General features: G+C 42.7%; 1 protein-coding gene across 2 annotated transcripts in view; it reads right to left on the reverse strand.

Annotated features, from left to right (window-relative positions):
* Positions 1-13,643, reverse strand: part of PIK3C3 (phosphatidylinositol 3-kinase catalytic subunit type 3) — a 145,502-nt gene that overhangs the window by 93,910 nt on the left and 37,949 nt on the right. For both annotated transcript variants that reach the window (XM_066602623.1, XM_066602624.1), the window contains 5 exons: positions 11,634-11,705; positions 11,184-11,288; positions 9,424-9,516; positions 7,091-7,276; positions 1-155 (listed from right to left, as the gene is read on the reverse strand). In XM_066602623.1, the coding sequence (XP_066458720.1) occupies positions 1-155; positions 7,091-7,276; positions 9,424-9,516; positions 11,184-11,288; positions 11,634-11,705 (611 nt within the window). The remainder of the gene's footprint in view (positions 156-7,090; positions 7,277-9,423; positions 9,517-11,183; positions 11,289-11,633; positions 11,706-13,643) is intronic.

Below are 13,643 nucleotides of genomic sequence, written 5' to 3' on the forward strand. Positions count from 1 at the left end.
CTGTCGATGTCGCCGGAGCTTACTCCAGAGGTCAGCATGCTGTCAAGCATGGGGCCCTGGCTGTCCTTTTTTGTTGGCTCTAGTCCGTTCTTTATATCATCAAAGTTTTCATATTTCAGAGCCTGAACTAGCTGTAGTAAATACATCAACAGATCCTAAGAGGGGGGAAAAAAAAAACAATTAAAAAATTTACAAAAAGATCTCAACGTAAATGTTCAGGATGTCAGACTTTGTGGACAAGACAACAAAAGCAGCTATAAAAAAAAAAAAAAAAAATAAAAAAAAATAAAAAAAAAAATCGCATATAGAAGGTGCAACTATATTTCTACTGAAACTCCAGTTGGAGAAAAGGCCAATGACTTCCTACTTATAGAAACATAGTATGCAGGGCAGAAGAAAAAAAAGCACATGCCCATCCAGTTAACACAAACCCTCCCCTCCCAATGTGGATCCAGGAGGAAAAAAACCCCAAACAATGAGGTAGAAGACAATTTTACACATTTAAAAAGGGAAACCATTCCTTTTTGACTCTAATCTGGCAATCGGAATACTCCTTGGATCAACTTCACCGATATTACTAATCTTTACTCCTCAGTATTCCTGTTTTTTCAGTTTACTGCCAGATCATGCTTCACCCAATTAGATTCAATCCCACATGCCTCCCTTATTACTTCATAGAAGGGTTAATAAAGTCTCAGGCGGCAAACTTCACGTAGCAGTCAGTTTCATGAGGACGTGTCCCTCCCGATGCTACAAGCTGGATGAGAGGTCTGTGTGTCCAGGATGCTGTACAAAAGTCAAGCAGTTTGGTGCAAGCTTTGCCTACACTAAAATTGTGCAATTTTTCAAAAATTTCATCACTATGCTGCTCCCGGCTATTTTCCGGAAAAGGGACGTGGCTTGGGTAGAGGGGGGTGGCAGCCAGACGCTGACATTTATGTACAACCCCAATTCCAAAAAGTTGGGACGCTGTGTAAAATGTAAGCAAGTGCTAAGAAGAAAAGAATGCATTGATTTGGAAATGTCAACTAGCCATATTCTAGTCACATGAGCACATGGATCAGAAAGGGAAACAGACATTTATCCCATTTCATTAAAAAATTAACTCCTTTAGAAATTGATAGCAGCAACAAATCTCACAAAAGTTGGGCCGGGCCGTATCTACCATTGTGTAGCATCGCCTCTTCTTACAACAGTCAGTAAGTGTCTGAGAAGTGGGGAGACCAATTGCTGGGGTTTTGGGAGATGAATGTTGTCCCATTCTTGTCTGATGAAGGATTCTAGCTGCTCCAACAGTTCTGGGTCGTCTTTGCTGGAGTTTTCATTTCATAACATGCCAAATGTTTTCTGTTGGTGAAAGTTTCGGACTGCAGGCGGGCAGTTCAGCACCTGGACTCTCTGCAAAGCCATACTGTAGTGATGGATGCAGTAGTGGTTTAGTATTGTCTTGCTGAAATATGCAAGGCCTTCCCTAAGAGACATATCTCTATATTCCGCACAGGATGTGTAAGCTGCCCATGCCATAGGCACTAATGCAACCCCATACCATCAGAGAGGCCGGCTTTTAAACTGTGCGCTGATAAGCTAGATGGTCCCTCTCCTTGAGTCTGCAGGACACGGCATCTGGTTTCAAAATAACAATTTCTAATTTTGACCACAGAGCAGTTGTCCATTTTAAACTAGCTTTGGCCCAGAGAAGACGTCTTGGCCCAACATCTTTGGATTGTGTGGCTATATGGCTCCTTCTCATGATACAGTTTTAACATGCATTTGTGAACTGTGTTCACAGACAATGATTTCTGGAAGTATTGCTGACCCCATGCAGTGATTCGCATTACAGAATCATCGCAATTTTACCTTGATGAATATTTTTCTGAAATTGTTCTACAATTTTTTTTAGATGCAGTTTTTCACAAAATTACTGGAAAATGAAATTCGGGAGCCCGGACATTATGAAGAAATCCTTATGCCTTTATTTAGTGCTTGTTACAAAGATTAAAATCCATAACGCGGAGTACACTTTGCATATAAGCTGAAACACGTACTCCGTGTGATGGATTACCAATTTGACTATGACATGTTCGCCTTTGTGTATTTTCTGTTACTTGTGGAGATGTTAAGATAGGGGAAGGCAACATCAACACCCACCTAAACAAGAATTGAAGGAGCAGTATATTGTGTCCAAAACCAGGTAAAACCAGTTTTGACTAGCAGAAGACATCTCCAGGGATAGAGTTACAATTGCATGGCAAAAGGAAGGTCTTTATGTAAAAGGACAGAAAAATGGCTGGCGAGAAACAGGAAGTATTTCCTTCGGACAACAAGTCAAGAATGAATAGAGCATGCTCAAGGAAAGCTCCTCCCAGGTGAATGATCTCACAACTACCTCTCTATGAGAATGACCTATCAGCGCACAAAATAATGTAACTGTATCCTAAATAACCTAACTTCCTGATTTGAAACCTTAAACTTTTACCCCCCTAAATAAACATCTTGGTGCACATGATGTAGACGTGTGGTCCTTGAAAGGGTCTCCGGGCCTGTACATTACTCTTATCTAATATGGCACCCACAGTATATCAAATAGCGAAAATTGCGCTAACAAACACCAGAAATACATTTTTTTGGCCATTTTGTCTCCAAGAAAAAAAATGCAATAAAAAGTGATCAAGAAGTTTTATGTATTCCAAAATGTATAAAAAGTCTGACTTTGACTTGAAGGAATGCTGCCTTCCAATAGGTGGCATAGGTTTCATTCCATCTCCCTTATTTGCATATTACCCAGAGGAGCGTGCATGGCCATTTGAGTTGCCTCATTGTTTAAGTGCTCTCCCTAAATAGAAAAGATAGCATTTCTGACCCCCGTCCCAGGCCTCTCACTAGCAAAGCCAGACTCCTACTGTACACTGATGAAGGCCAAATACCCCGAAACAGCTGTCTGTGCATGGAGTCTGGCTTTGCTTTTAATTCCCAGTCATCGTTGCAAGGCTTGTATAAAGGGTCTGAATTTGTCTGGAAGGAATGCTGCCTTCCAATAGGTGGCACTGTAGAGGTTTTATTCCATCTCCCTTATTTGCAAATACATATATTCATGCATGAAGCTTCTCATTATAACCAATTTGGAGCAAACCAGTGAAATATTCTGGAATATGATTTATTCCCGTAACAGGGTCAAAGGAGCCTCACTAAGTATTAACATATGGAAAGATACTTTTGATTCCTCTCAGGTGTCCAATTACTTTTGATAGGCTATTGTATCTCGTATCTTTTTATGAAACCTTGAACATACAAAGCTAAAAACTTTCCACGGAAACAAATTTGAGATTTGCAGAGTCATTGCCGAGAAGCTCTTCCACTAAAGTACATGCGTAATAACTTTTTAATGAAGTAATTAGGAGCAGCCATTTCACTATGTAAATGTGAAGGCAGCCGCATCCTTTATTAGGTTTTAAGCACCCACCAACCAACATGAGTAATGTTTTCAGCAGAGTATTTGAGGAACGGGCACTTGAATAGAAGAGAGAGGAGAGAAGATGCGCTGCGCTGACACATCTGTTCTGCCATCGAGCACTGAATCGTCCTTGAAGAGGGAGAGGAATTCTTATGTTGAATGTATGCGGGGAGAATCCATAAAAGGAGACGCTAATGGCATACGATATATTCCACTGAATACATGGTATAAATCAATATATGCAGATCGCATGGAGTGCATACAAAAAAGAGCCCACATGAGTTCAAAAGGCAGAAGTATTTCTCTGTAGCCAACTCAGAACAAGTTTCCGTAGGCACCAGTAAATTCTAGGATGGGTGGGGGCATCTAGTACGCCTCCCTGCATCTCAAGTCATTCAAAAAGGTGGTCTGGTATAGAAGACCAAAACCTAAATACCCTATTTGAGAATATTAAGTTAATAGAAAGAGGTGGGCATGTTCAGGTTCATCAAACAATTTAGTTTGTGCATTAGAAAGACAGATCACCGATTACAATGGGCACTGTGTAATACTTTGGTTCTCCTGTAGAGGCACTGTGGGGAACGCAAACACCTCCACCAAGGATTACAGTTGATCACTGGAGGTCCCAGTAGGAGGAGACACTGAACTGCCTTATGTTGAAGTGCCCTTCTAAGAAAAACTGACCTGCCCAAAAGATGATTACCCCTTTAATCATCACAAAGCAAAACAAGGCCGTATCTACAAGGCTGATAGCCAGTTGCACCCGAGATTCACACATCACACAGCATGTGGACACTCCTGTGTGCTGTGCAATGTGCGGTGTCTCGCACATTGCAAGTCTATTTTCATGCGAGACTTGCAAGAAAATGGGACCCGATTCAGTTTTCAATCTCACACTATCAGTGCGAGAGGGGGGGGGGGGGGGGGAACCACACACTTGCTGGGCCCCTTCAATTGGATGATCAGTGGCGGCTGCCACTAGCTGGAACCCCACTTATCTGATATTGATGACCTGCCTTAAATGGTCAATAATTTTTCAAACAACTTGTGCTTATGTGATAGACATTGTGACAACTAGGAAAACTGCCATTTACCTAAATTGATATTTTGCGCAGAAAAAAGCCCCCAAAAAGCTGCCACAATGGGATCACCACTCCTCCAAGCTTGCTGTCCAATGCTTGTTGGCAAGCCTTGTTATCCAAGTTACTGGTGACGCAAAATATGGCAGTATAGTATGAAGAGGAGGGGGATGAGCCAGCTTGCTCACTGTCTATGAGAACCCAGGGGATGAGGGAAGAAGAAAAGAAAAGAGAAGCAGAGACTCAAACAGACACTGCTGCTACAGCTAATTGAGAGTGATTTGCTATTAACATCTTAACTGCTCAGTAGTACAGTTACAGTACACTGTCATATATGTCTCAGGTGCGTGTTGCAGACCGCTAGAAAACAGAATCTGAAGTTCTCTGTGTACAGTCTATAAAACGTAGCACAGCAACCAGGCTTCTCCTACCAGTTCAGAGAGAACGCAGAATTAGAAATACAGGCTGCAGAGGGGAAAACTGGTGATAAATGCAGGATACAAGCCACATAAAAAGACTATAAATTAGGTTATTGCTCACGTACACACACCACAGCTTATTCCAAAAAGTCATCTGAAAGTACAGGTAGGTTTAGGGACACATCAATATTAAAGTGAAAACCAATTAAAAGCGGTTTTTCAAGCAAAATACAAATGACTATCCCTCAGGATAAGTAATCAATAATGAATTGTCTGGGATCTGCCGCTCGGAATCCCAGTGGTTCAGCTCCGAAACAGACAGGGGTTGGAGCGGATGTTGCGGCTTCAACCCCTGTGTAGTGGTTGACGCTTGTAATTGCAGGTGCAGCTCCCATTTATTTCAGAAGGGCCTCCAGCCTGCAGAAACACGTCCCGGCCACTACATAAAAAGGTCAAAGCTCCAGTGTCCGCTCTGACCCTCATGCATTGCACTTGACCAGCCAATCAACTATTAATGACTGCCTCAGTTTTTTTTTAGGCCAAAAGACAAAAAGCCAAAATGAAGCCCAGGGCTGAAAAGGCCTTTAGTGGCCTGTTGGAGACCATATACTTGATGCAGCTACGATCTGCAGATCAATTGGCTAAGCAGGTTTCGAGTCGGCCTTATTTACTAAATGGGGCAAGATACCCTATTACCCACCCAACTCTATGAACAAAGTCCCAAGCCCCCGACCCACCTCCACAGTTGCCTACTCCGTTTCTCCAATACAGTCGGCATTTATGCAGCATTTTGCGCAAATTTTTAACTATACAAAACTGTGCAAAAAATAAAATTGCCCTTCTTCACCTTCTAGTGGAAACAGAAAACAGCAACGAGACCCCTCGCTCCCGTCTCTCTTTGTACAAGGATGACACCGCTGCGCCCCTTCAATCTCATTAAAACTTTTTTTCTAACCTACTTATTTTTCCAGTTTGACAAAACAAAAGGAAACAAAAAAAAGGCATCGGCCTCAGTGCCGTCTGAGAAAATCTATGCTTCTGCCGCCGCTTCCCAGCTCAAAGGTTAAAGTAAAACTTGGAAATAAATTGAATCTTACTGGCCACTTTGCCAGCTGAAGAAATGAGAGGCCTGACCCCCGAGCGGCGGAATCGATAGGATTCTTCAAACAAGTAATGGAATTTCTATCAGATTATAAGAAGAGGTCAGCATTTGACAAGTGCGGCCAGAGAGATTATCCTGCCTCCACCACTCCGCTCTAATAGCTTCCGGCTTAACTCTTCCCAGGACGGATGACATTCAGTAAATAAGGTAATCATTTCTCATTTGCATATACAGATCTGCTACGTGCAATTCTACAAAGTGGAGTCACTTTATAAGAGATTTTTCTTACCGGTTTATAAAATGGACTGCAGAAGTACTAAAAAGGAAACCTAAAAACCCACAGCAAACTCCCCATTATTCCTCCTTTCATCTCCCCACTTCATGCGATCCCATTTGGTTACAGGAACAGGCTGAACTAATTTTAGCAAAAAAGTGTCCCCAGACAACAGCAAGAAACAAAGAAACCAGTGCCCCAGGAGCTCAGCCATGTCCCCATCCTACTCCTCCCTGTTCTCGAAGCCACACCCCTCAGTTATTCCCCAAACTTGAAAAATCGAACAAATCAGCAGGACCATAACCCTGCAGGATGTCTACAAGAACGCTTGTTCCAGAAACATGCAGAAAATCCTGCAGACTGGCAAACTGTGGAGCAAGATTACCTCCCATTAGAAGTCATTTCTAGGTTTAGACAAGGCCTGCCATGTCCTAAAGTCAGCGGGGCGAGCTGCACACAGCTTTGTAGCCATGTCTATTCTAACCCTATACATCTCCTTTAAAGAGTAACAGCACTTTTGATATGTTGCTCTGACATGTCAAGTTTTTAAAAAGTTTTTATCAGTGGGGTGTTTGGGTGCCGAGACCCCCACTGATCGATTAAACGAAGGGGCGGCAGAGCTCACCCAAGTGCTGTGCATCTTCGGCTGTCTTTGCTGCCCATTGGCTGCCTTCAGCAGCACCAAACTCACCCTAATCAAAACTTTTGACATGTTTTTAAAAAGTGCAGTTACGCTGCACCAAGTAAGGTTGGACGCTTTATTACCTCATCATCCGCCTGCTGAAGTCGAGCAACAGCGTAACGTCGCACCGTTGGGTTTGTAAACTGAGACGAAAGAAGCTCCAAGGAGTCTTCAACATCCATCGGTTTCCATTTCCCCAAAAGTTCCAGAGCTTGTTTGGCTTCTTGAGGTAAATCCCAGTTGACACATTTCAGGAACTTTGTCAATGCCTGCAACAAATGAATCTATTAACATACATATCTCTCGGCCACATGACACATTACGGCTCACGGAAGCTGCTGGCAGCCACATGTGACAAGGCCTGTTAGAAGGTCAGACATTGACTTGTAGGAGTGTTGCCATGTAAAAGGTGGCATTGCTGAGGCATTGTAACATCTCCTATTTGCATACCAAATTTTCCAGTAGAGCTTTGCATGGCCTTTTAAGCCTCCCAAGCCTATTAGGTGGTCTCCAGGAACAGTACACCTCCTGACCATCAACTTTTATAATACCATAATAACCATAAGAAACTATAGAAAGATAACGATTTTAGTTTACGTTTTTCACTTTTTAAAGTGCTCACTAATTGATTGTATAGATTGTTCCAGTTATGGAGGATAGTAAATATGTGTATTTGGTATATAAAATGTATTACGGGGTTATCCCAAGATCTGAATGTATCCCCCATCCACAGGGCAGGGAATAAGTGTCTGATTGCTATTGTCGGACTGCTAAGTCCTGCATGGATCGCAGCAACAGGAGTCTCCTGTCCCTCCATCTGAATGAACCACCCAAGAAGATAGACGAGCACTACCAGAGGTAAGGTGATGGGGTGCTGCCCCATGGGTTCACAGTATACCCAGGAGAAAGAACCCATAAAGTGATAGGTGCACTGCCAAATAAGATAGGGAAATTTAAACAAACAAGTGGAAATGAAAACGCAGATGACTCAAGTCAAAAACAAAAACCAGATACCAAGAATAAAGCAGCTAAAACAGCCAGCGTCCTGCCCTAATTAGGGTTAGGCTGCTTTCACATCTGCATTGGGGATTCTGCTTCCTGCTCCATTTGGGGAGCAAAAAATTGGGAATTCCTGCGGCTGAACAGTTCCGTCTCTTGACGGAACTGAACAGACCCCATTGACTATAATCTTAGTTCCAGCAACTAGTGTGGGGACAGGAGATGAAAACCAAATGCAACCTATCTGAAATCAAGATCTCACAAAAGTTAATACAGCATCAGACCAAAAGCGACAGGAGCAATCAGGGTACCTGGGTGAAGAGACCCCTCACTCGCAGATGAGACATTTAGACACTGTTGTGGAATAAGGGATAACTTAAAGGGGCTTCCAGGCAAATAACTATTGATGGCCTATCCTAAGGCCCAATCAGCTGATCGGGCAATACGCAGGGAGCGGAAGCTGCTGCTCTGACCAGTGTAGTGGCTGGTGCTTATAGCAGCAGGTGTGGCTGTCAATGAGGATTTGCCTTACCTTTTTTTCTTTATGACATCTAACCACCTACAGTACATTTACGCTAACATATTACCCTGTGACTGCTCTATAAAAAAGGCAGCTACTGCGGCACATGTATGCCCTAACTACCACCTATACTAAAAGACAGTCATCGGGTTCTTCAATGGTTTCTGTAGATACAAGATATGGCATTGCAAGGAATCCCTCTAGTGCTCTTAAAAAGAACACCCCCCCCCCCACCCTCACCCACCCATTTTCTTTAAAAAAGTTTTCCTGATGAATTTTCTTCGTTACATTTAACCCCCTCCTCCCCCTTCTCAAAAAACGTATTAAATGACTCACACTGGCGCCAGGTACCACATCATGTGACCTGTGATATCACTGGGTCTTGTGGCTCCAGTGACAACCCATATACAGGTCACATGGGCGTGTAGTTATTCAGCCTAGACCTATATATGGAACGTCACGGATTACATTCTGCTTGAGGGCATGTCATTGGCTGCAGCGATGACTGGGGTAAACCGGTACGTGACCACTGCAGCCAAGGAAATAAAAGTAAACGGGAGAATGGGAGTGGCGACAGGGAAACAGGGAATGTGTGGTGTTTTTTTTGGGGGGTGGGGGGTGTTCATGTCTTTACATCATCCCTCTACATTGCCCCTAAAGTTGAATATATTGAGCAACCCCTTTAACTCTCTGCGGTGGTCCTAGGGGTTATACAAACCGACGTGAGTGCGGCTGACATTGGCAGCGGTACTTCCACACTTGGTCGCACAGGTAATGTCAGCGCTGTAATAGCACGCAGGAACCTGCTCCCGCCTTCAGCAATTCTGTGCACCAAGATGATATAGGTACATGTAGTGCAGTCATATAGAAGTAGGCATCAATGATAAGAATACTGACCTTCTCCTGGTTGGTGAGATAGTATCTGAATTTCCACACCAAGTCCTGTACTTCTGACGTCAGCTGTTTGGTGGGGGGGTAACTGACAATGATCTACAAAGAAAGCAAAAGGATGGGAAATCAGCAAGATCTGGGCGACCCAAGCAGGACATCAGTATAGCGGTACAGTTTAAAGCGTAACTAAGCTACCCATCCGGCTTGTGGCTGGACGCATTTGTGCCCTACAGAACGTAGTGCGAAGACCAAACTCTGTTCAGTGGTGTACCTCCTTTATAATGCAAAACCAAACACCTTAAAGGGGCTGTCTGGTTACTGAACAACCCCTTCTTAATAGGACCCCCTGGGGCAAATAAAAAGAGCCAAATGACAAGCAGCAGCATCACGTTCTTGAACTCCTAGCATCATGGCGCTCTGGATATAAGCACAGATGCCAGGAGAACTGCAGGGGTCAGCTAATTACATGTGACATCACTGAAATCTCCGGGGCCGCTGCGGACTGCAATGCCGGATTCTAGCATTCGTGGAGGAGCAAGTATATCTCTGTTATTTTACCCCATGAGTCCCATAGATTAAAAAAAGATAGGAAACTTTCGACATATATAGGGACAACTCAAAAGTTTGGATAAGTCGAGTCCCAAGAAATTGACTGGTCGATACAATTGATCATTAAAACCAAAAAGGGGCAAAAGTGACCACCTTACTGCACTGAACGAGTGGTGGATGGACACAGGCACTCTACTGAGCCTGTACAACACTCTGAGCAAAGCCGAAAAAAACCAACAGGCACAGCACTCCGATGGGGGCTACTACCCCTTCTTTGTAGCAATAAAGGGGGATTTCCTCAGCAGCCAGACCCCCTACTGATAGACTTCTGACATGTTGCTATCACAGCTGAGAACTTGGTTTTAGTTAACGTTTAAAACTATAGTAATATACTGTATATATGCTGACAAATAATGTCTTATGGCACCTTTACACGGTACAACGGCCGGACCCGCTACTACTGCTTTTGTACTTTACAAAGGAGCAATAGCCATCTAAGTGAATGGAGATGGAGCAGTTGGAGATGGTCCCGGCTGGCTGGCTCCATTCATAGTTAGGCCGGATGCACACGGGCGAGTTGGATTCCGCATGCGGAATCCAGCCCTGGCAGCAAAGAAATGGAGAAAAGAAAGCAGTGGTGTCTGCTTTCTTTTCTCTTCATCTGTACTGCAAATGGTCCACACGGCTCACCGCCGCACACACGCAGTACAAAGGACGCAGAATCCGAGACCTTTCAACAATGTCAATTGCAAAAGGGATGCGGATCAGACAGCTTTCATTCCATCCGGACAAAACTGTAGCATACCGCAATTGGTTTCTGCTCGTATGCAGGAAGAATCACTTTTCCTTAGCATGCTATGGATGGTATCTGCTGCGAAACCTGGAGGTGGATGCAACCCCAGATTCCGCAACGCAAAACCGCCCGTGTGCAGGCGGTCACTGAAAGATTGAACGGCTTCTGCTTACACGGCCCAACAACGGCTTGACGTTTAGTTCTGCTACAGACCAAGCGATTCTGACAAGTGATTGATTTGTCGCTTAGCGGCCTGTCAGCGGACTCTTGTACATGGAACCACCATCGCTCGAATTCGCTGTTTTCAGAAATAACTGTCCCATGTAAAAGGTGCCTTTATACTACACTCCAAAATGCCAAAACTGGGAACTGCTCGACGAGCGGATATTCTGTATATACAACTGAATTTACACTCAGCACTTACATTGAGCTGATCCCGTGTAGCAGCATTTGGCTTCAAATCATGATCCGACGGGCCACTTCGCAGGCTTCTGGCAAGCTTGTGGTGTTTGCTCTCCACCAGATTTTCCTACAAAGTTAAAAAAAAAAAAAAAAAAAAAAAAACTATATTAAACCACAAATAACGTTCTAGACAAGTCCAAAAACCACCAAGCAGCACAGTATGTAATGGGGATATGTCCGCCACGAGGTGGGACTCAGGTGTCTGCAAAAGTAGATCATTCAAACTGAAGGGCTGCTCTGCCATCATAGATATGTATGCCAGTATAGGGTGTCTGCTCAGAAATCTGCAGAAGCTCCTATTGGGGCATGCAAGTGATTTCCCCCAACAGACCTTTACATTAGACAGCCCTGGAAACTCATCTGGTCCTAGACAGCCAACCCTAAAACACTAATGAATGTCTTAAACGCTCACCATAGACATCTGAGGATCTGGAACACGCACAATCTCTGCACTGGTGGATATTGGAGTGGACTCGTCCCCGTCCTGAAAGACATTACGATAATTAGGAACCTAAAGAAGATCAGTATTACATCAGAGCACAGAGACTACCAACATAAAGCAATTATAATACTATAAGTCAATGTGAGCCCGCATGTCTGCAAGGACGGACATTTTCCTGGCCTTCAGTCCCCATCTATTTCACAGGGTCGTCATTTTACCTTATGGGACCCCTTTTATTACCTCTATGCAGCTCACAGAGGAAAGAGGTTGTGTTAATAAAATATATAAAACTTAACCTGCAATGTATAGAATTTACAAAAAGGTGCTGCTGCCTCATAAATGTTCAACAGAGCTGATACTATAGAAGAGCCATGTATAGAGATCAGTATTAGTTAATAGCAGAAAGCTGCATGAACATTAAGTACTACAATACTGCCCCCCCATGTACAAGAATATAACTACTATAATACTGCCCCCCCATGTACAAGAATATAACTACTATAATACTGCCCCCCCATGTACAAGAATATAACTACTATAATACTGCCCCCCCATGTACAAGAATATAACTACTATAATACTGCCCCCCCATGTACAAGAATATAACTACTATAATACTGCCCCCCCATGTACAAGAATATAACTACTATAATACTGCCCCCCCATGTACAAGAATATAACTACTATAATACTGCCCCCCCCATGTACAAGAATATAACTACTATAATACTGCCCCCCCATGTACAAGAATATAACTACTATAATACTGCCCCCCCCATGTACAAGAATATAACTACTATAATACTGCCCCCCCCATGTACAAGAATATAACTACTATAATACTGCCCCCCCCATGTACAAGAATATAACTACTATAATACTGCCCCCCCATGTACAAGAATATAACTACTATAATACTGCCCCCCCATGTACAAGAATATAACTACTATAATACTGCCCCCCCATGTACAAGAATATAACTACTATAATACTGCCCCCCCATGTACAAGAATATAACTACTATAATACTGCCCCCCCATGTACAAGAATATAACTACTATAATACTGCCCCCCATGTACAAGAATATAACTACTATAATACTGCCCTCCCATGTACAAGAATATTACTATAATACTGCCCCCCCATGTACAAGAATATAACTACTATAATACTGCCCCCCCCCCCCCCCCCCATGTACAAAAATACAACTACTATAATACTGTCTATGTACAGGAATATAACTACTATAATACTGCTTCTATGTACAAGAATATAACTACTATAATACTGCTCCCTATGTACAAGAATATACCTACTATAATACTGCCCCTTATGTACAAGAATACAACTACTATAATACTGCCCACTAACTACTATAATACTGCTCCCTATGTACAAAAATATAACTACTATAATACTGCCCCCTATGTACAATAATATAACTACTATAATACTGTATCCTATGTACAGGAATATAACTACTATAATACTGCCCCCTATGTACAAGAATATAACTACTATAATGCTGCTTCTATGTACAAGAATAGAACTGCTATAATACTGCCCCCCTATGTACAAGAATATAACTACTATAATACTGCCCCCCTATGTACAAGAATATAACTGCTGTAATACTGCCCCCTATGTACAAGAATATAACTACTATAATACTGTCTCCTATGTACAGGAATATAACTACTATAATACTGCTCCTATGTACAAGAATATAACTACTATAATACTGCCTCCTATGTACAAGAATATAACTACTATAATACTGCCTCCTATGTACAAGAATATAACTACTATAATACTGCCCCCTATGTACAAGAATATAACTACTATAATACTTCCTTCTATGTACAAGAATATAACTGCTATAATACTGCCTCCTATGTACAAGAATATAACTGCTATAATACTGCCTCCTATGTACAAGAATATAACTGCTATAATACTGCCTCCTATGTACAAGAATA

This window comes from Eleutherodactylus coqui, chromosome 5 (assembly GCF_035609145.1).
Source record: "Eleutherodactylus coqui strain aEleCoq1 chromosome 5, aEleCoq1.hap1, whole genome shotgun sequence".
NCBI classification, from domain to species: domain Eukaryota; kingdom Metazoa; phylum Chordata; class Amphibia; order Anura; family Eleutherodactylidae; genus Eleutherodactylus; species Eleutherodactylus coqui.